Here is a 21,674-nt window from a genome sequence, read left to right on the forward strand (position 1 = left end):
AAGCGAACTGAATGTTCCAAGGCAGTGACTGTCAAATAACTGACTGTTACAAGGGACACTATAAATGACCTTTTGCATGTTGTTAAAAACATTGTAAAATGTTTTGAAGGTATTTGTTTACAGGGGCGTTTGGTATACCTCTTTCTGGAATCCTAAATATGGTATATTATGAGCATGCTTGCTATCTCACACATACAATAATACCAGGCTAAATTTGAACTGCAGAACAAGGCATGGCTCTCTTTCCTAAAATGCCTTGTGTATTGCAGTTGTTAATGTTTAGCAGTGTAACATTTTGGGTAACTTTCTCAAACTTTCCTACCTTTTTTTAATTATTATTATAAATATGCGATTATTTTCTGAAGTACTCAATAAAATGTTCTTGTTTTATATCCACCTTCTCAGTGACCAAAAATAACTCTTCTTATGAAAAGTACGGCAACAGACGTTGTTGCTCATGGCTCAACATAATGAAATGAATGCATGATGTAGCCTAATGTATTTTTTGTACTTCGGTGCTTGTCTCACTTAACATCTAGGGCAGGGGTTTTCAAACTTGGGAGGCGGGCCTCCTCAGGGGGGCTCCACACAGTTTCAGGGGAGGCTCAGTAAATGGCAGTCAAAGAAATATTACATGTAGTTATTACATGTTATCAAAAGGTCACATAGATAGCCTAAATGTGTGTGATTTGGTTAAAGAGATAGTTCAGGGATATGTTGTTTGAGGGGATTTTACTGTTTTTCCCACTTTCCCAGAGTCAAATATCTTCAGACAGATCTTTGTATGTATTTGGTATAGTCTTAAGTATGTCAACAGTAATACCAGGCTATCTTGGCTCAAATGTTGAATGGCAATGTGATCAAATAACATAATCATGATGGCGGGCAGGGGGAGGCCCACAATCTCAGACTTTGAAAACCCCTGATTGGAGGAGTCATATTGTGTCTGATCCATAATGCAGAAATACTGTAAATATTGCTAATAAATACATGGTAATATGAAATAGGATGGAAGATCTGTGAAAACTGGATTCATTCAGACATATAAGGACACATATAGCCTACATAGGCTATAGATAAACATAGTCTGAACATAAGGTGAATAGCCTACAAAGTTTGTGCCACTTTGTACCACTACTGTATTAATAAAACACCTAGATGTTACTACTCACAAGAAGACAGCAACCCTCTTATGATAGTGGATACAAACTGCACCATTTTATAATAATAAACAATAGTTGTGGGGGATCTAATACATTGTGATCTACCCATCACATTTCTAAATTAATTTGACTAAAATAAAATGAATTAAGACACTGTGCTGTAATGTCTGCGTACCTTTTTCCTCGTGCTGTTTGATGGCATTTCTTTGGATGCATTTTTCTCCTCTCATGGAAAACTGTGGACATTGTCTCATGATGACAAACTGTTTTCTCCACACAGACTGTGTGGGAGGGCGGTCCATGATGATGAGCCTGCTAGCCAGCTTCGAGCAAGCTAGCCGTGTGGAGCTAGCGTGCTACCCAAATTTGCAGTTTATTTCGGGACGGCACGATGAATAACATCATGGAGTGTTATAGACGTATTCCTCCACGACATATTGACCACAACGCCGATAGCTAGGGGCATCTGTCTTGGAAAGCTGGACTGTCCCGACTCCTGACGACCGCTGCTTGAATGGAGTAGAGCTAGCCAGCAGCGCCTGGGCGAGACGTCTAGAACGGGTACATTATGGGATTTACTGAGCTAGCTATGCTAATGATCGTGTTGGCGAATAGCTTCCTAGCTAACCGGTCAGCTAGCGCTGTCTGCTATATTTGTTGTTTCGTGTTTTGGTCGTGAAATGTGTGAACCTCCACAACGAGAATAAAATAACCACAACATTACTCGCAAGGCATTGAGTTCATGTTCACGCCCTTTATTTAGTGAAATGCGTGCAAGGCGAGCTTTTAAATTAGCAAATTACATGATTTGTTTAGTGGACTTGGCTAGCCAGGTTAGCTAGCTAAATAACCTAACCCACCCAACAGCAATTACGTTACTAGAAGACGAGGTGACTGGCGAGCCCAAGCCTGGGCTAGCTAACGTAGCAATGTTAGCTGCACTTCAGCCAGCGATGCTAATGGACGTTAGCGGGTTTGTTTACATGGTTGTTTATAAGCCATTTCATTCGACATCTGTATGTTAGCTGTTAGTTGACAACAAGCTTCTTGTTGCTGACTTTAAATAAATATTAGCAGTCACTTTAGCACCAACTTACTAAAGACGGAGTTGCTAAGATTTTTCCATCTTTGATGTGATGACATCTGTTATGTTAACGTTAGCTAATTCTTGGAATGAACGTGGTAACGCAAGCAGCTGGCTAGACTAGTATTTAATTTAATCACGACCGCTAGTTTGTAAAGCTGTTACTGCCACTAGCGTTAATACGTCAATTTAACTTATATTTTACCTGATATATGTAATAAGATATGCCTAACATATTACATTACAATACATTGGTCATCTGTCATTTCCCCTGTATCACTTAACTACGTTATGTGTTCATGAAATGCTTGACATCCCATGTACTCCAAGGAGTGTATATTTAGCATCTTTTATGCTGTCACTTTGCAACTCTACCCTCAGTCCAGTCATGTTTACCACACGCATTTTTGCATTATTCTAAACAGGTCAGTGGCTCTTATGTAACTCTCTCTCTTTCAGTAGGTTTACATTACTCATCTTGTAATTACCAGACGTTGAAAAGAGTGGACTGCCGGCACCACCATGCCTCCCAGGCCATCCTCAGGAGAACTATGGGGTATGCACTTGATGCCCCCCAGCATCCTGGTGGACTGCCTTCTGCCAAATGGCATGATTCTCACATTGGAGTGCCTGAGGGAGGCCACACTAATCACAGTGAAACATGAACTGTTCAAGGAGGCCAGGAAATACCCTCTTCACCATCTGCTGCAGGAGGAGACCTCCTACATCTTTGTCAGTGTCACCCAGGAGGCAGAGAGAGAGGAGTTCTACGATGAGACCAGGAGGCTGTGTGACCTCAGGCTCTTCCAGGCTTTCCTCAAAGTCATCGAGCCAGTAGGCAACAGAGAGGAGAAAATTCTCAACAGAGAGATTGGTACGAGTCCCTCCCCAATTTACAATTCCAAAGCCTAGTATGGCACTGAGGGTTGCCCGAATGTCATTGTCAAAGTGAAAACAATTTAATCAAATGTACATATTGTTGTTTTGTGTTGCATTCTATTATGCCATGGCATATGCTGATTTTCTTGCCCAGATGTCATGAGATGCATTCTGAACTTGTTCTTCTAATGAGGTTCATGGATATACGACTACACAGTTAATTTCCATTATGTTCTCTTTTTTTCTGTAGGTTTTGCTATTGGGATGCCTATATGTGAGTTTGATCTGGTGAAAGATCCAGAAGTACAAGATTTCAGAAGGAACATTTTGAACGTTTGCAAAGAGGCTGTGGACCTTAGAGACACGAACGGACCCCACAGTAGAGCTTTGTACGTCTATCCACCCAATGTAGAATCCACAGCAGAACTTCCAAAGCACATCTTCAACAAGCTAGATAAGGGTCAGTCATTGTCACTTTTTAGGGGCAAATGTTTTTTGTGTCAGTATATTTTCAAACATTAACACTTCATCTTTTTGTTTACACCGCCTCTATGCATTAAAAAAAAATCATATTTGTTAGAATTTAAACTTTATTTTCTTCTTTCCCTCAGGTCAAATTATCGTGGTGATATGGGTAATTGTGTCTCCCAGCAATGACAAACAGAAGTACACCCTGAAGATCAACCACGACTATGTGCCGGAGCAGGTGATTGCCGAAGCCATCAGGAAGAAGACCCGCAGCATGCTGCTCTCCCACGAGCAGTTAAAGATGTGTGTGCAGGAGTACCAGGGCAAGTACATCCTCAAAGTGTGCGGCTGTGACGAGTACTTGCTGGAGAAATACCCTCTGAGTCAGTACAAGGTAATCTAATTTAATCTCGGGGCTAGCTGCAACTGATGCTTACTTAGTGGCTAAGAAATCCACTTTAGATGGACTCAACATTTAATCCAAAACAATTCATCACATTAATTGAATGTTATTAGAAAATATGCTGTCTGTAAAATGTGCTGATACAACACTATGAGATCATGGTATACATGTATAAGCACAAAGTGTAGGATTTTCGGGTTGTAGCTGTAATTGTAAAATCCTGTAAGCTAAATAATGATGACCTAGAAATGGTATGAATAGCTTAAAAATAGCACTACTAATATTCCCATTGTCATTTCTTAACAGTACGTGCGCAGCTGTATCATGCTGGGCCGGATGCCCAACTTGATGCTAATGGCGAAAGACAGCCTGTATACCCAGCTGCCCATCGACAACTTCACCATGCCGTCATATGCACGACGAATCTCCACGGCAACGCCCTATATGAACGGGGAGACGGCCACCAAGTCTCTGTGGACTATCAATGGAACGCTGAGAATCAGGATACTGTGTGCCACCTATGTCAATGTCAACATCAGAGACATTGACAAGGTACAGAGATACACCAGCATGGTCCCATGGCTACCTTATCTCCCTTTCTCTAGGGATTCTCCGGTCTCCATTGTCCAATAGTGATTGTGTGCTGCACTAGTTGAGATAAATCCTGACTGTAATATCACGTTTATTGGACTCGCTAGTCTCCAATAACATGTTGGATATTGGAAGATGTTTTATATTGCCTTTCACTTCATCCGGCCAGAATTGAAGTGAATGCTATCCTTCTTATGAGATAGATTGCTGTCAAACTCTGTTGTCCTTGTGGCTGTTGTAGATCTATGTCAGGACGGGGATATACCACGGTGGGGAGCAGATGTGCGACAACGTCAACACTCAGCGCGTGCCGTGTTCGAACCCCAGGTATTACACAATTGAGCTCAGCGGTCCCACCGGATGGTCTTTCTGTCTTCGGCTAGGTTTTTTGGTGATATTGTGTTTGATTTTCGGAACGTGTTCTTCCCGGTTTATTCCAGGTGGAACGAGTGGCTGAACTATGACATGTACATTCCAGACATCCCTCGCGCCGCCCGACTCTGCCTCTCCATCTGTTCTGTGAAAGGGAGGAAGGGAGCGAAAGAGGTGAGCAGAGTGATCCTCTCCTCATTTGTTTTTTGGTGTTCAATCCAGAGGGGTTAATTAAGTAGGTTAATGTATACATGTGTTGCACATTGCACCTGTCTATTTCATAGCCTCGAGCTGTTGCTTTTCATAATCATTTTTGCTGCTATTCTCGTTTAGGAGCACTGTCCTCTAGCCTGGGGCAACATCAACCTGTTTGACTACACCCACACACTGGTGGCAGGCAAGATGGCTCTCAACCTGTGGCCCGTTCCACATGGCATGGAAGATCTGCTCAATGGTATCGGTGGTACAGGCTCTAACCCCAACAAGGTGAAAAGCAGTAAAAAAAAAAAAAAAGAAGTCAAATATTGATATGACAGAGAGGTTTGAAATGTAAACACAGACATTGTACTCTGTTCTGTCCCGGTAGCTTTTTTCCCCACATGTTCTCTGAAAAAGTGCAAAAGTGTATATCTGAGAAATATTTATGACCAAATAATATAAACATTCTAAAATAGTCCAAGTCCCAACCACGGGATTCCAAGTGAATGTCTTTCAGTGACAGGGATACGATCAGCCTTTCCAGGTTGCCATTATTATGATGACATATCAAACAAGACATGACACTTACATTACACTCATGACGTAGTTCTGTAGAGCTGGTGACAACCTGCAAAGTTTCAGAGCTGGACATAAGCTACCTCGCTTTAAGTAACCGTGCTTCTTATTCCACACTGACTTATTGACACATCGCCCTCTCCAAAGGCACCTTTGTTTGAGTCCAGTAAGCACCTTGAACAACCTTTTTCCCTTTCACTGCTTTGCAAACACACAGGAAACCCCTTGTCTGGAGCTGGAGTTTGACCATTTCAGTTGCCCAGTCAAGTTCCCTGATTACACCACCATCGAGGACCACGCAAACTGGAACATCTCCAGAGAGCTCGGCATTAATTGCTGTCACAACAGTGTGGTAAGCTAACAAGACTGTTTTGTGTGTGTGTGGATTCTTGTTTCACTTTTCACATGAGTAGATTTGTCATGGAAATTGATTTTCACCACGTAAACAACCGCCACCGCCTTGTTCTCTCACACCACTCACAATGACATTGTTTCAGCCATTCATTCAAGTGTTTTGTGTGCATGTGTGTGTGTGTGTGTGTGTGTGTGTGTGTGTGTGTGTGTGTGTGTGTGTGTGTGTGTGTGTGTGTGTGTGTGTGTGTACACATGCAAGCCCCGAGTCCCTGGAGTGGAGACCCCATCCTGACCCCACAATCGTAATCCTAGAATGGCAAAGAGGATTCTCAAGTCATTGATTTTTTTGATTGTGTTTTTTATCTGGTGTGAAAGAGTAACAGGTTGGCGCGTGACAACCCCCTGACGGACAGTGACAATGAGCAGCTACGCCTGGTGTGTAACCGAGACGCACTGTCTGAGATCACTGAGCAGGAGAAAGACTTCCTATGGAGGCAGAGGTAGTGTGTGTGTAGTGTGTGTGTGTGTGTGTGTGTGTGTGTGTGTGTGTGTGTGTGTGTGTGTGTGTGTGTGTGCGTGCGTGTGCGTGTGTGCGTGCCATTGTATGAGGTTTGATTTGAGATGTATGAATGGTAGATTGACATAACATTTGGGATTTAAACACATTTTACACAAAAGCCATTGTGCATATGGAGCTCATTTAGATGTTATATCCATAAATAAAAAACTAACCTCTCCTCGATCGATTTCAGACATCACTGTGTCAATATGCCAGAGATCCTTCCCAAGATCCTGCTGGCTGTGAAATGGAACTCCAGAGATGAGGTTGCACAGGTAGGCCGAGCTCAGGTTTCTGCTGCTGATGCATCTTTATTTTGAAGGACAGCCTATGGGCAACAGGATATGCAGTCTGTTTTGATGCAGCTCAACATTTTTAGCCAGATAGTGCAAAGCAACTCACCATCTCATGCATTCTAGGATTGTATATATATATATTATATATTTTTTTTTTATATATATATTTTTAAGTCTAATTCTTTAACAAAAATATGTACTGTGCACTGTCTTTCCACTGCAGATGTATTGCCTTCTAAAGGACTGGCCAGCTATTAAGCCAGAACAAGCCATGGAGTTGCTGGATTGCAACTTCCCCGACCCTATGATCAGAGACTTTGCCGTCAAGTGCCTTGAGAAATACCTAACAGATGACAGACTCTCACAATACCTCATTCAACTGGTTCAGGTGTGGTGCATCATCCTCATCTGTGGCCTGGCTGTGCTGTAAATATGCATGTCATGGATAGTATGAAGCGTGTTGTTTCCCGGCACGTTAGTCTGAATAGAAGACCGCTTAACACCAAATCCTCCGCTTGATATGATAAAGCAGAGGTTCCCGAAACTTAAGAATGCCGCGGCCCACTTTGAAATCTGAAAATCTTCCGGGGCCCCCACCCAACCCTTTAATCACAACTCTGATCAACACACGAGACTAAGATGATGTATTTCCCTATGTGTTTTTTATATATTATATCTTTTTTATTTCATTAACAGAGCATGTGAACTTGGGCATAAGGGAAATTAATAATCCATTCACATATAAAAACATTTAGGCAAAATACCCAAAAGCAGATCACCAAAAATGTCTCCCCATTACTCATCACCAGAAGTATTTGCATGCATAACACATTTGTTGAGACAAAATGTGATGAGCAACAACAGAAGAACTCAATCCACAAGCTATTAATGCTAGGCTGTGAAAAATGCTACTTTATCTGTAAAGGGGAGACTCCTGGGTACCCATTGAACCTATTTTCATTCAGATAAATTGAGTTGAGAGGTCAAGGGACCCCTTTGAAATAGTTTTCCGTCGCCCAAATTTAACCTACATTTGGACCGTTATTTACCTCCCTTCCCGACAGGTTAGCATAGTATTCTTGGTACCAATGGATGCCTCAGGTCTTCTACTTTCTTCTGATAACATGATCTCCATTGTAGCTTTAAAAATAGCCCTCCTACAGCCATGTGATTGCCCGCAAGAATCTAGAGTGTTGGCAGACCACTCGCAGCCCACCTGCAGTACCTCACACTGCGGCCCACACTTAGGGAATCACTGTCAGTGTTTGCGGGGGATGTTTTCATGCTGTTTCTATGTAAACGGACTGTGGAGTAATCCTTCTGTCTGTGCCCAGGTTCTGAAGTATGAGCAGTACCTTGATAACCCGCTTGCACGGTTCCTGCTGAAAAAGGCATTGACCAATCAGAGGATAGGACATTTCTTCTTCTGGCATTTGAAGTGAGTTGATTTCAAAAGGTCTCCTCGACAATTGGAATTGTTTGTGTGCGAGTTGAAAGGTCAGGCGATTGCTTGAATGTCACTTAACTGTCAGCTCAGATCCTGTTAAACCTGTTGAATTGAAGTACCGTGCGTTCTGTGGAAAAAGCTGACCTCAGTCAATCATTTTCAAATAGTGTGTGTGTGTGTGTGTGTGTGTGCGTGCACGCGTGCGTGCGTGCGTGCGCGTACGCGCGGAGGCTTGTACACATTTTTCCATCATTACACAAACAGCTTGCTGACGCCTGCCTCTGTCTCTCCTCCGCGTGCATCTCCAGGTCAGAGATGCACAACAAGACGGTGAGCCAGCGCTTCGGCTTGCTGCTGGAGTCGTACTGCCGGGCCTGTGGCATGTACCTGAAGCACCTGAGCAGACAGGTGGAGGCCATGGAGAAGCTCATCAACCTCACCGAGCTCCTCAAGCAGGAGAAGAAGGATGAGGCACACAAGGTAATCAGACTGCTGCCAAACACTTGAGTTGCAGAGTTTAACCCTGACCATTTGGGAACCAAATGGAAACTCTCATCTTATGTTATACAAGGTCTGCAACATGAAAGAGTGAGAAATCTCATAGCAGGATCCACAGCTGGTGCTATCTTGGAGGTCTCTTTGGAGAATTGTAAATTATTGTACAATTGCTAAATATATTACAACGACCAGAAAGATATCTGTAAAAGATCAATCGTTCCATACAGTCGTGTCATAGCTACAGGTGAAAAGGAACTCCTGAGTTGGAACTTTGGAAGTGTCCTCTCAGTTAACCTTAATTAAACTAGTTGACTTTTGACATTGGTAGCTAGCCAGCAAGTTAAGTTAGCAAAGCAACTAACATTAACCGTAATACTGTATGTCACTACTGGACACTAATAGGTACAAGCCACCTAACGTTAGCTATTGTGCCAACCCATCGGATGCATTACCGGTGATGGTAACCTATGCAGATGCCAGGGTTAACTAGCTAACTAACAAGCTGACAGGATCTGAACACACAATTGATCAGCTGTATCAGGGAATGAAATGATCACTGCCCAGTCAAAAGCTGCACTGAAAGGAACCATGTCTATTCAATACTGTTCAGATGAGTCTAAAGTTTCAAAATCTCAGAGATCTCTCAGAAATCTCTCAAGTTGCCGAGAGCTGTGGACCTCCGACATGGCCACCAGAGGCTGCATGAAATCAGCTGAAAGTCCTCTTTGACACATCGCCATCTCACTATGAAACGTTCAGAAAAACAGCTGAGAAAAAAAGGCAGTGAACTGCCTGCACATGCATTCACTAGTCTCTAGACTCCCACAGCTGTATTCCAAGAGCATTACTCACTGATCCAGTCTCTTGTCTCCTGCAAGGTTCAAATGAAGTTTCTGGTGGAGCAGATGAGAAGGCCCGACTACATGGACGCACTGCAAAGTTTCACCTCTCCTCTGAATCCAGCCCACCAGCTGGGCAACCTCCGGTACATTGGCAGTCTCTCTTATCTCACACTCTCTCTTCCTCCTCATCCCAAACCGGCGGCCGCAAACATTCTATATTTACTTGTCTGTGGGTGTTTCTTTTTCTCCTCAAATCCCTGACAAACGCTTCAAATAGATCACTGTGAAAACAGCTTTGTGTATTTTGCGTGTGGATGAAGCATAATTCAACAAAAACACATATTTATTGCTCTAAGAACACAGCCCCTTTTTCTAGTCAGACCAATCCACATGACATATTTGAGGGGGGAAAAGAGTATTTTCTTCATAAATACAAAACTGAGCAAAACCACAATCCTAGGGGTTTTGGTCCCATGCTAAATCACCACTTTTGCTTGAGGATTTCATGGCTTTTGGACATAATCTCCCCTTTCATTCTTTCTATCCTTCCTGTATTTTGTGTCCCTGAACTTATATAATAATAATAATATAATAATAACATATCCCCGTCTTCTCTCAGCCTGGAGGAGTGCAGGATGATGTCATCGGCCAAGCGACCTCTGTGGCTCAACTGGGAGAACCCAGATATGATGTCAGAGCTGCTCTTCCAAAGCAATGAAATCATCTTCAAAAATGGAGATGGTGAGCTGTGTCTCTTGAGTCTTTCGCCTTGCTCTCACTGTCTGGACACACACACACACACACACACACACACACAGACACACACACACACACAGACTTGGACATGCTGCTGCTGAGCATACCGCATCATTCCCAGCCCGAGCCAGCCTGCTGCAGGGCATATCGGCATACAAATCCAAACACAACCTTATCTCTGCACTTTACACAGCACACAGACAAGAGCCAGAACAAGTTGTCTTATTTGTTGTTAACTTTGACAGCTCTGTTCCATTATGCATCATGGCGTTGATCAAAGGGTGGCTTAATATTCACCTCACTGTCGTCAACCCTCCCTGTCTCCCCCACCCACCCTGTCCCCTCTCTCCCCCACCCACCCTGTCCCCTCTCTCCCCCACCCACCCTGTCCCCTCTCTCCCCCATCCACCCTGCCCCCTCTCTCCCCCATCCACCCTGTCCCCTCTCTCCCCCATCCACCCTGTCTTCCCCATCCACCCTGTCCCCTCTCTCTCTCCCCAACCCACCCTGTCCCCTCTCTCCCCCATCCACCCTGTCCCCTCTCTCCCCCATCCACCCTGTCCCCTCTCTCCCCCATCCACCCTGTCCCCTCTCTCCCCCATCCACCCTGTCCCCTCTCTCTCCCACCCACCCTGTCCCCTCTCTCCCCCACCCACCCTGTCCCCTCTCTCCCCCATCCACCCTGTCCCCTCTCTCTCTCCCCCACCCACCCTGTCCCCTCTCTCTCCCCCACCCACCCTGCCCCCTCTCTCCCCCATCCACCCTGCCCCCTCTCTCCCCCATCCACCCTGCCCCCTCTCTCCCCCACCCACCCTGTCCCCTCTCTCCCCCATCCACCCTGTCCCCTCTCTCCCCCATCCACCCTGTCCCCTCTCTCTCTCCCCCACCCACCCTGCCCCCTAACTCCCCCACCCACCCTGTCCCCTCTCCCCCACCCACCCTGCCCCCTCTCTCCCCCATCCACCCTGTCTTCCCCATCCACCCTGTCCCCTCTCTCTCTCCCCAACCCACCCTGTCCCCTCTCTCCCACCCACCCTGCCCCCTCTCTCCCCCACCCACCCTGTCACCTCTCTCTCCCCCACCCACCCTGTCCCCTCTCTCTCCCACCCACCCTGTCCCCTCTCTCCCCCACCCACCCTGTCCCCTCTCTCTCCCCCACCCACCCTGCCCCCTCTCTCCCCCATCCACCCTGTCCCCTCTCTCTCTCCCCCACCCACCCTGCCCCCTAACTCCCCCACCCACCCTGTCCCCTCTCCCCCACCCACCCTGCCCCCTCTCTCCCCCATCCACCCTGTCTTCCCCATCCACCCTGTCCCCTCTCTCTCTCCCCAACCCACCCTGTCCCCTCTCTCCCACCCACCCTGCCCCCTCTCTCCCCCACCCACCCTGTCACCTCTCTCTCCCCCACCCACCCTGTCCCCTCTCTCTCCCACCCACCCTGTCCCCTCTCTCCCCCACCCACCCTGTCCCCTCTCTCTCCCCCACCCACCCTGCCCCCTCTCTCCCCCACCCACCCTGTCCCCTCTCTACTCCACCCACCCTGCCCCCTCTCTCCCCCATCCACCCTGCCCCCCTCTCTCTCCCCCACCCACCCTGCCCCCTCTCTCCCCTGCCCACCCTGTCACCTCTCTCTCTCCCCCACCCACCCTGTCCCTCCCTCCCTCCAGATCTGAGGCAGGACATGCTGACGCTGCAGATCATTAGGATCATGGAGAACATCTGGCAGAACCTGGGGCTTGATCTCAGGTAGGCGTTGCCCCCCGTTACCATGACAGCAAAGGATGCAGGCAGACATGAACAGGCGTCGGGTACCCTTTGTGTTCTCTACTCTGTGCTTGAATGCAGATTACTGCCACCAGCCCAGTTCATTTCATATGAAGTCCATCATTACTTTGAGTTGAGTGCTATAGTTTGAATGAGCTACACAGAGAGTCCATGTAGGTGAACTGCTCACCGTGCTCATAGTACGCTTCGAGAGATTTGAAGAAGCAATGATTTCAATTTGCAGTCTTGCTGCTCTGACTCCTTGACTGCTTCCTCTTGCGTTTTTTTTGGAAACCACATGTCAATCTTTGTTTGACTTCCAGGTAAAAGGAAAGATATCAAATATGGTTGTATGTATCTGAGTAATTAGGTTTCAGTCTATAAGTACGTTCAAATATGTTCAATGTCTGTATTTTTCCTCCCAGGATGCTGCCGTACGGTTGTCTGTCCATCGGTGACTGTGTGGGTTTGATCGAGGTGGTGAGGAACTCCCACACCATCATGCAGATCCAGTGTAAAGGAGGCCTAAAGGGGGCGCTGCAGTTCAACAGCCATACACTGCACCAATGGCTGAAGGATAAGAACAGGGGAGAGATGTGAGTGGCAAGAACAATGAGGATTTATGGGGCTTCTCTTGTGCTTGGCATGGAGATGGTAGTGGTGGTAGTGGTAACTTTGATGGAGCAGGATTATTAGTATAGAGGTGATATCAGATATACATTATGCCAAATGATTCTTGATGGAATTGCTGTCATGGATTTCCTTCATCTGGATAATATGCATAGCGTTTGCATTCGCTTACTTGTGAGAATAGTCACTCAATTTCTTTGTGGGTTTTATTTGCAATGTAACCTCTCGTTCCATGTATTGTGTCTTTCAAATGTTAGTAAATCTTGATTCACTGTTTTGAGGCTACGGTTGCATTGAACAGGGATTCATGGTATTGAACCCTGTCTGTATTATTTAAGTATTTATTTAAGTATTTTCATGTGTTTTATTTCTTAGGTATGACCAGGCAATAGATCTGTTTACTCGGTCGTGCGCAGGCTACTGTGTAGCCACGTTTATCCTGGGCATAGGAGACAGACACAATAGCAACATTATGGTCAAAGATGATGGACAGGTAAAGATTATATTTTGACATCATTTCTGTTCTTCTAATATTTCTGTGCAGTTTTTTTTTATAATTGTACCATTTATTTCTTTGTCTTTTCACAGCTGTTCCACATCGACTTTGGCCATTTCCTCGATCACAAAAAGAAGAAGTTTGGGTACAAGAGAGAGCGAGTGCCTTTCGTGCTGACGCAGGACTTCTTGATCGTTATTAGCAAAGGAACCCAGGAGTGCACCAAGACAAGGGAGTTTGAAAGGTAACAACTGCGCTTTGTATGAGTTGATTATCTTGGGGATTAAAGAATAATTGTTCCTGAGTTTTAAAAGGCACCCGAACCAAAACGAAATCTGTCATTGTCACTGTCATTGATTGAGATTGAGCTCAGGGCTCCAGACTAACTTTTGCTACCAACTTTCTCAGTTGGTCGCACCAGAACATAATTTGGTTGCACCCTTCTTTTGTCTTTCTTCGTAAATCTTTGTGTTTCTCACGCGCCGCCGTGCCCCCCGGGAGGCGGGAAGCGCTGACCGATGCGTCGAAGCCTCCATGCTTCCGCGTCTCTCTTTCCGCCGACGGAACAGAGCGCTGTCGGCCCTGTGCCCCCCACTGATGATGAAAGTGCAGGCAGTGAGAGACCGACTGAACCTTGAAGAAGAAAAAGGACTACAGTACTTTCAACCACAATGGCTAATGCAGTACCTGTGCCATACTTGTACACTCTGAAAAAATGGTCGCATATGGAACGATTTTGGCCGCAGTCTGGAGCCCTGAAGCTTTCCTTTTCCTTTATTTGCCTTGTGTGAAGCCCCCGCCCCCCTCTCTCTGATACTGGCCCCGCCCCCGCTCTCTCTGTTACACCCCTTCTCTCTCTGTTACACCTCTCTGTTACCATAGATATATATAAAGGCTAGATAGCTTACCCGCGCTGCCGGCCAATGGAGAGCGACGTCGTCGCATGGCGGCCATCTTGCTACAGGGAGCTACTAGGAGTTATGAGCATCTGTTGTTGGGTTAGTATGGCAACATCATATGATCATAACTCCTAGGGAAATGGATGAAACTGCATGAAACTTTGTGCCTGAATCCCTCTCATGGCATAGATGCTTCGGTTTAATTTTGGTGTAATTTGGAGCTCATCAAAAAAATAGTGTTTTTAGTGGGGGGTTTTTTTTTTTTTGTCTATCTCGGGAACGGAATATGCTTGTAATAAACCAAACCGTTTGTAAATCCGTCAAGATTTCAGCGAGTTATGAGTATTTTTGTCTGTGCAGGTCACCAGCTACCATAGAACGTACCAGAAAGGCACTGTAGCAAGATGACGGCCGTTCAACGACGCTGCTGACTCCGCCTTAAGCCATCTAGCCTTTATATATATCTATGTCTGTTACTGCCCCCACCCCGTCTCTCTCTGTTACACCCCCTCTCTGATACTGCCCCCGCCCCCCCCTCTCTGTTACACCCCCTCTCTCTCTGTTACACCCCCTCTCTGATACTGCCCCTGCCCCCCCCCTCTCTGTTACACCCCCTCTCTCTCTAACGTCTTTCACACCGGCCATGAAAGCCGAAAAATGCGCGGAAATTAGGATTCGCGGCTCCGATGTGAAAGGCATAAACGCGCGTTGGTGGGTAATTCTTGTACGCCTTTTGTCCCGGCACCAAAGGTTGTCACATCGCCGTATTGGCGGACAACCCGCCTCCACTTGAAAGGTCGTCGTAGCGAGCCGGAAAAGGTGCGAATGGTCAGCTCATTCATAAAAAAATTACAGGGGAAATCACCTCATGTATCAAGAAAGTGACGAGTGAAAGTAAAAAAAGTAGACTGATAGACAGACCTATCTCCACACACCACACTGTGCGAGGCAGCGCTTCATACGAATCGCTCATAAGATCGTGGTGTTTTTGCAATGTCAACGTAGGTAATTATTATGTATATTAACTTTATTACAACTTTGGCATGACAATATCTGCTGCTTTACCTTAACACAGTGTGAGTGTTACAGTTACAACAGCCAACTAGTCCGCTGCTCTCGCTTCAGGCAGCCTCGCACTGTCCCCCTGTCTAGTGCAGGCTGCGGCTGAACAGAAAGCACTGAGGTGAGGTGTCAAGATTTCATCTCTGAGCTCTCTGATAGGCTATTGCTTGATGTGTAACCAATCAGATAGCGCTGTGGGCGGGACATTGCTCCAGACACAGAACTACTGTAGGAGGGGATTCTTCCAGGTGCAGCAGCCGCAAATTAGCGCATTTTTTTATTAAGTTATGATATCGGCAAACAGCCAATGAAAATGCCGATACAGATCTCCTCAGCGGACTAGGAGAAGGAGGAAAGTCTGTTGTTGAATTGAATTCGTTCATCATACAGTAGCCTAGGCTACACTAACCTATGAAAATATTAATTTGGGCTAGGAGGAGCTGGAAATCCCTCTGCTCGCCTTTCAATGCGGGAGCGGGGGATTTCACCTGAAAGTACAGAGCAGCACGGTAATGTGGCCGTGCTGCTTGGCTCTGTGTGAAAGCAATTTCTGTGGCGAGGCGGCTGGCTTTACGGGACTCCTAAACGGCTATTTTTCCGCGATCTGTGTATGAAAGAGCCTTCTGTTACACCCCCTCTCTGATACTGCCCCCGCCCCCGCTCTCTCTGTTACACCCCCTCTCTCTCTCTGTCACACCCCCTCAGTCCCCTGCCTTCCTTCCCTGCTTCCACCCCCTCTCATCATTCTGACCTTCTGCCCCTCCCGTCAGGTTCCAGGAGATGTGCTACAAGGCCTACCTGGCGATCCGGCAGCACGCCAACCTCTTCATCAACCTCTTCTCCATGATGCTGGGCTCGGGGATGCCCGAGCTGCAGTCGTTTGACGACATCGCCTACATCCGAAAGACGCTGGCCCTGGACAAGTCCGAGCAGGAGGCCCTCGACTACTTCATGAAGCAGATGAACGACGCCCACCACGGCGGCTGGACCACCAAGATGGACTGGATCTTCCACACCATCCGCCAGCACGCCATGAACTGAGACGGCGCGACCAGAAGAGGAGAGACGAGACGAGCAAAGTGGCGACAACACTCGGCGCCGCGGACTAACGAGAGTAGCGAGGAGGGGCAAGTTATTTTGCCGTGCACACTAAGGCCTAGATAATATCATATCTGCCGGTGTGCGACTCTGAACATCGCCTGCCAGCTCACCATAAAACACGTGTGCTAAGAAGGGTTTACTTCAGGGACATAAACGCTCAACTGCTCCTGTTTCTACAGGCGTGGGAAAATCATCTCCCTGCACTATGAAGTGAAGATGGCAGGGTGGATTTATATTTCATCCCGTCTTCTACATAAGAACTAAGACAAGTATAGTGGACCTTGACGACGTTGGCCTTCATGTGAACAAACTATGGGCAAATCTTGTTTTATTTTTCAGTACAACATCTACACCCATCAGCATTAAGAACGGGAAAGCATCAACCATGCAGTGGTATACCACCATCATAGCCAGCTTTTGCTCATTACGAACTCTAAGATTATAACCGCATTATATGCCCCCACTACCGATTTTGAACTGATGAAGGCAGAGGAGAGATCGGTTGGTGTTTGTCGGCTGAGACTTGAATGTGGAAGGGACGCTGCTGTCCACAAAATCATAATTACCCCCTACTACAATCTTAGAAGCAATCACCATCACCAACACTCTAATTTCAGGACTACGACCAAGACGTCTGTTCGCGAAAACACTAAAATAGCATTCTAATACTTCCGAAGCGTCGCGTTTGACGACTAGCGCTCGTTATTCACAGCCTACACACGGCGTGCCCTCGGTTTAGAAATTGGCGTCACGACAGATTCCTGACTTTGAGATTTTTGTACAGCGGTATATCCATAGTCTTGTATGCATACTGTGCACATATTATTCCTTTTTGAGTCTTTATTTTCTACTGAGCCAAAGTACTAGACATGTAACCCCACTACTCTGCAGTCTTATTCTAAAAAGAAAAAGAGGAAAAAAAGTCACTACTATTCCAGTCCCGTGTGTTTTCATAGCACTGATCTTTGCAGTATTTTGTGTTTTTGTTTGCGTTTTGTTTGTCTATATCAGTATTATTCTGTCTGTCATCCACCCCCATGCAGCCGGAACACCGAAGGACTTCACAAAGCCCTTTAGAGGCTAGAGGATGGCCCGGCAGCATGACATGTTTTGAAATGGATCTTTGTTGTTCAGTGTTTTTAATGTCTTCTTTTTTGAAAGGGTAAAGGAGTGCAGGGGGAAAAGGACGTGCACTCTTCTGAATCGTGTGCTGTGCTGTTACACTATGCAAGTTGTGATCTCCGTATGTACTGTGCACTGCAAACATGTTCTGTTCAGAGGAAAGTAGTAAAGAGAGCAAAGTATCTCCCGGACGTGCTTACATAGCCATTCAAGGTGTCAATGAACTTTGTACACAGTACATGGAAGTAGAAGAATAAGAGAAAGCACAGTTAGGCACTGTAACAGTTTCGCCTAATTCTTCCCAGCGGGGTGAGTCTGACAAAGAACTGTGAGAAACACCTTTTGAACCCTGCCTTTTTACTTTTCCGTCTTTACATTTGATTTGTGGAACATCTAGCCATCTGAGAAATCTCTTTTGTTTTCAGTTGTGTTTTTGTCCAGCCTCTTCGTTCTAGATCTCAAAGTTGACATAGTACATATAACAGAGTATTTACCAGATAGGCTTTTTCCTCCTCTGTACATTTGCTATATAATCCCAGATTGTGACAGTTTAATCCACGGAAAAGAAATGTAACCGAAGTGAATTTTGTGGTTTTACCTTCAAGTGTCTTCCCCCCCCCCTCCCCCCTTCTCTCATCTTTCCTATGATTGTTGCCCCTTATGTGTTGGATCGATCCGTGCAGCTCGCTCACTGCATCGACACACAAGTGGTCAGTAAATGTCCCAGCTTTACCAAATGATACAACATAGGACGGTTTCCTGCACACTCAAGTCTGTCTGACAGTCCACGTTTATTTTGGAATGGAGATTTTTCTTCGAAAGTTTTTTTTTTCTTTTTTCTTTTTTTACTTGAGTATGGACTTGGGAAACCGATCCTACAGAATGCATGCGTTTCTGTACAGGATACAGAACCAGTGGGCCGGACCCATTCAATTCAAAATGAGAGAACTAGACCCCATAACATATAAACTATATGGAAGAACGATCTAAAAGATGTTTTCTTTTCCTTTGTATTTGCTATACTTCTCCTCTTTTGTTTCTCACCCTGCGTTATGCATGAGGTCCTTGGATATCCTCTTTTTGTTTTTGACCTGATGTTTACTTGAATTTCATGTATGAAAAATGACCTTGTTACTTGTGTGAGGTACAAAAAATGTCACAATGAAGGTAACAGATACTGATACTGCTACTACATGTGCAAATGCTTTCCTTGAATAACTACAGAGGTAATATATTTTTGTATTCTAAATGTAGGCAAACTCATATATATGTAACTGCTAACCAAAAAAGCAAGAAAAGGTGGAATTATTACATTATGTGCAACATCCTCGTACAAAAACCCAGTAGACAGCTTCTAGTTGTTGAAACAATATGAATGACAAACCAGAGAGGGGAGATTCATGCTGAATGAAGGGACAAGAACTTGATGCTGTTGTCAGAGTGCGATGGACTGAGGAGCGCACCCTAGTGGAGGTGTCCTGTCTTGGCCCCACATGGATCAAGTCTGTAAGCACAATAAGGAGAGAGAAGCTAATCCTGCATGTTTTTAAAGAGTCAGATCCATATGTTAGCTATCTTCTCATCTGTAAATATCACAGAACGTCTCAGAATACTCTTGTTACTCATCCTCATATGACCATGTCTGACGAGAAACTGCATTCATTCATTCATTGTACTGTTAAATAAAAACATTTCTCTGTATCTGATATTGTAACTTCTGCGAAATATTCTTTAATTCCTTCACACTTTATTTGAAAGGCCTATGATGTAGAAAACTGGGTGTTAGATGGTTATGCAAATATAAAAAATGCCAAAAAAGTAAATCTGAAACAAGGCTCAGAGTTATAATCAATCCTCCCGTTTATGCGAAAATCTTTACGTCTTCAGCCAACTCTTATTGAAGCATCTGTGCCAAAGAACTAGAGGCAAAGATTCACTCGGCTTGGCAACTGGTTTGCATTACATATTGATTCCGTCATGATTACAAACTCTGTTGTTGTGCCTTGTCACTGCTGCTGCTGTCAACTCACTGTATACATATTGTATACATATTGTTCATTTGGCAGAGTCCTGTGAGGGCGAGTGCACGCTGGACCTCCTGAGCAGCTGGTACACTTTGCCCTGGGTGGATCTGGACGTCTCGCTGACCACCTCGGAGGACAGGTGGGCCAGGCACTGAGTCAGCTTCACCAGCCCCACCAGCAGAGCCCCGCCGCCCAGCATTAGACTGGGCCACAGCAAGGCGAACAGGGCCGTCCTCCAAGTGTACTTCCTGCTCAAGATGGCGTGCTCCGGGTGCCGCGTGCGGTCAGCGAAACAAGGTAGGGAGCCGCTCAGCTGAGCGTCCAAGTTGCTTTTCACATTCAGGACTTCATCTTGAAGCTCCGTCCTGTCCATCTTGCATTTGGGTAGGTAGAAACACTAGGAAAAGACGAGAAGTTTCAGGTTTTCGTTTATATCGAGATGCTTGTGTATTGCTGCTGTTACATCGAAATGTGTGACTGCATTGCTTCTTATGGGGCACAAATACATTATTTCACCATTTCTGACAGCAGCCTTCAAAACATGTGATCACCACACTGTACTGTAGCAAGCAACAGGCACCATCTGCCGTCACACGTTTCGGCCACAGATTTCGGTCACACCGTATTCGGTGACCCATCAGATTTTGTGACCTGTCCTGATATTCTTGCCCTAATCCCAACCTCAACCTCACTCCTCATTCCCAAACCTCAACAACCAAAAAGCACAACAGGTTACAGAATCTGATGGGTCACCAAATCCATTGTAACAAAGAATCAGTTGACTGATGCACTGGAGCACAGTGTGGCCCTGCATGTCAGCTGCGGTAGCCTACACAGAGCCCTACCTCTGGGCTGAGGTGGCCTAGCCTGGGTAAACCCAGCCCCCACGTGACCTGCTCTCAGACCTGTTCTCAGTCACTAGTGACTGGGAACTGAGAGAGCAGGTCACGTGGGGGCTGGGTTTACCTAGGCTAGAGGTGGCCTACACAGAGCCCTACCTCTGGGCTGAGGTGGCCTCTACACAGAGCCCTACCGCTGGGCTGAGGTGGCCTACACAGAGCCCTACCTCTGGGCTGAGGTGGCCTCTACACAGAGCCCTACCTCTGGGCTGAGGTGGCCTCTACACAGAGCCCTACCACTGGGCTGAGGTGGCCTACACAGAGCCCTACCTCTGGGCTGAGATGGCCTACACAGAGCCCTACCTCTGGGCTGAGGTGGCCTACACAGAGCCCTACCTCTGGGCTGAGGTGGCCTCTACACAGAGCCCTACCGCTGGGCTGAGGTGGCCTACACAGAGCCCTACCTCTGGGCTGAGGTGGCCTCTACACAGAGCCCTACCTCTGGGCTGAGGTGGCCTCTACACAGAGCCCTACCACTGGGCTGAGGTGGCCTACACAGAGCCCTACCTCTGGGCTGAGATGGCCTACACAGAGCCCTACCTCTGGGCTGAGGTGGCCTACACAGAGCCCTACCTCTGGCCTGAGGTGGCATCTACACAGAGCCCTACCGCTGGGCTGAGGTGGCCTACACAGAGCCCTACCTCTGGGCTGAGGTGGCCTACGCAGAGCCCTACCTCTGGGCTGAGGTGGACCGACTCCTCGTCGTAGTGGAGGAGGAGGAGAGCCTTCTGCTCGGAGCCTGTGAGGTTCACCGTCACCCTGAGGCACGGCACGGAGCTCACCCCTCTGCAGTCCACCCACTCCTCCAGAACATCAGCCTGGACCAGCACACAGCAGGCCTCCTCTTCCCACTTACTGGAAAACAACAACAACAACCATGAAGTGGGGAAGCAGAAATAGGCCTAATATTCCAGTATCTTTGTGAACTGAGAATCTTTGAAGCCTAATGCAGCAGTGAGAAAAATCTCTACTAGTATTGTTGACATCATAGCAGCATGAGGAGACAGCGTACCTGTTGACACAGGGTTTGACCGTAGTGATTCCCACCACAAAGAACATGAGCACAGAGAAGGCCATCATGGTGAAGCCCAGCAGCACAGCTCGCTCCTCCCCGACACTGGACACCGTCACCTGGCTCTTAGCCCGCTCCGCTCCCCGCCCTTCCCCCCCTCTCCTCCACACCTCCTGCAA

The 21,674-nt window shown here is 46.5% G+C and overlaps 2 protein-coding genes across 2 annotated transcripts in view; one reads left to right on the forward strand and one right to left on the reverse strand.

The window, feature by feature from the left end:
* The first annotated feature begins 1,601 nt into the window (after positions 1-1,601).
* Positions 1,602-19,244, forward strand: LOC310796855 (phosphatidylinositol 4,5-bisphosphate 3-kinase catalytic subunit alpha isoform-like). The gene is made up of 21 exons (XM_083659083.1): positions 1,602-1,724; positions 2,707-3,121; positions 3,377-3,586; positions 3,738-3,988; positions 4,304-4,549; positions 4,830-4,915; positions 5,029-5,134; positions 5,294-5,446; positions 5,952-6,086; positions 6,464-6,588; positions 6,841-6,922; positions 7,167-7,331; positions 8,278-8,381; positions 8,699-8,870; positions 9,767-9,873; positions 10,350-10,471; positions 12,154-12,232; positions 12,676-12,846; positions 13,256-13,373; positions 13,469-13,620; positions 16,108-19,244. The coding sequence occupies exons 2-21, from the start codon at positions 2,770-2,772 to the stop codon at positions 16,376-16,378; spliced, it is 3,207 nt and encodes a 1,068-aa protein (XP_083515209.1). The 5' UTR covers positions 1,602-1,724; positions 2,707-2,769; the 3' UTR covers positions 16,379-19,244.
* Positions 19,245-19,615: 371 nt separating this feature from the next.
* Positions 19,616-21,674, reverse strand: part of kcnmb3 (potassium calcium-activated channel subfamily M regulatory beta subunit 3) — a gene marked incomplete at both ends in the record, with an annotated part of 2,905 nt that continues 846 nt past the window's right edge. Inside the window, 3 exons of the mRNA XM_083658997.1 lie at positions 19,616-19,981; positions 21,158-21,338; positions 21,496-21,674. The exon at positions 21,496-21,674 is cut by the window's right edge and continues 22 nt beyond it. Of these exons, the coding sequence (XP_083515123.1) occupies positions 19,616-19,981; positions 21,158-21,338; positions 21,496-21,674 (726 nt within the window). The remainder of the gene's footprint in view (positions 19,982-21,157; positions 21,339-21,495) is intronic.

This window comes from Poromitra crassiceps (genome assembly GCF_964638095.1).
Source record: "Poromitra crassiceps genome assembly, chromosome: 23".
NCBI classification, from domain to species: Eukaryota; Metazoa; Chordata; class Actinopteri; order Beryciformes; family Melamphaidae; genus Poromitra; species Poromitra crassiceps.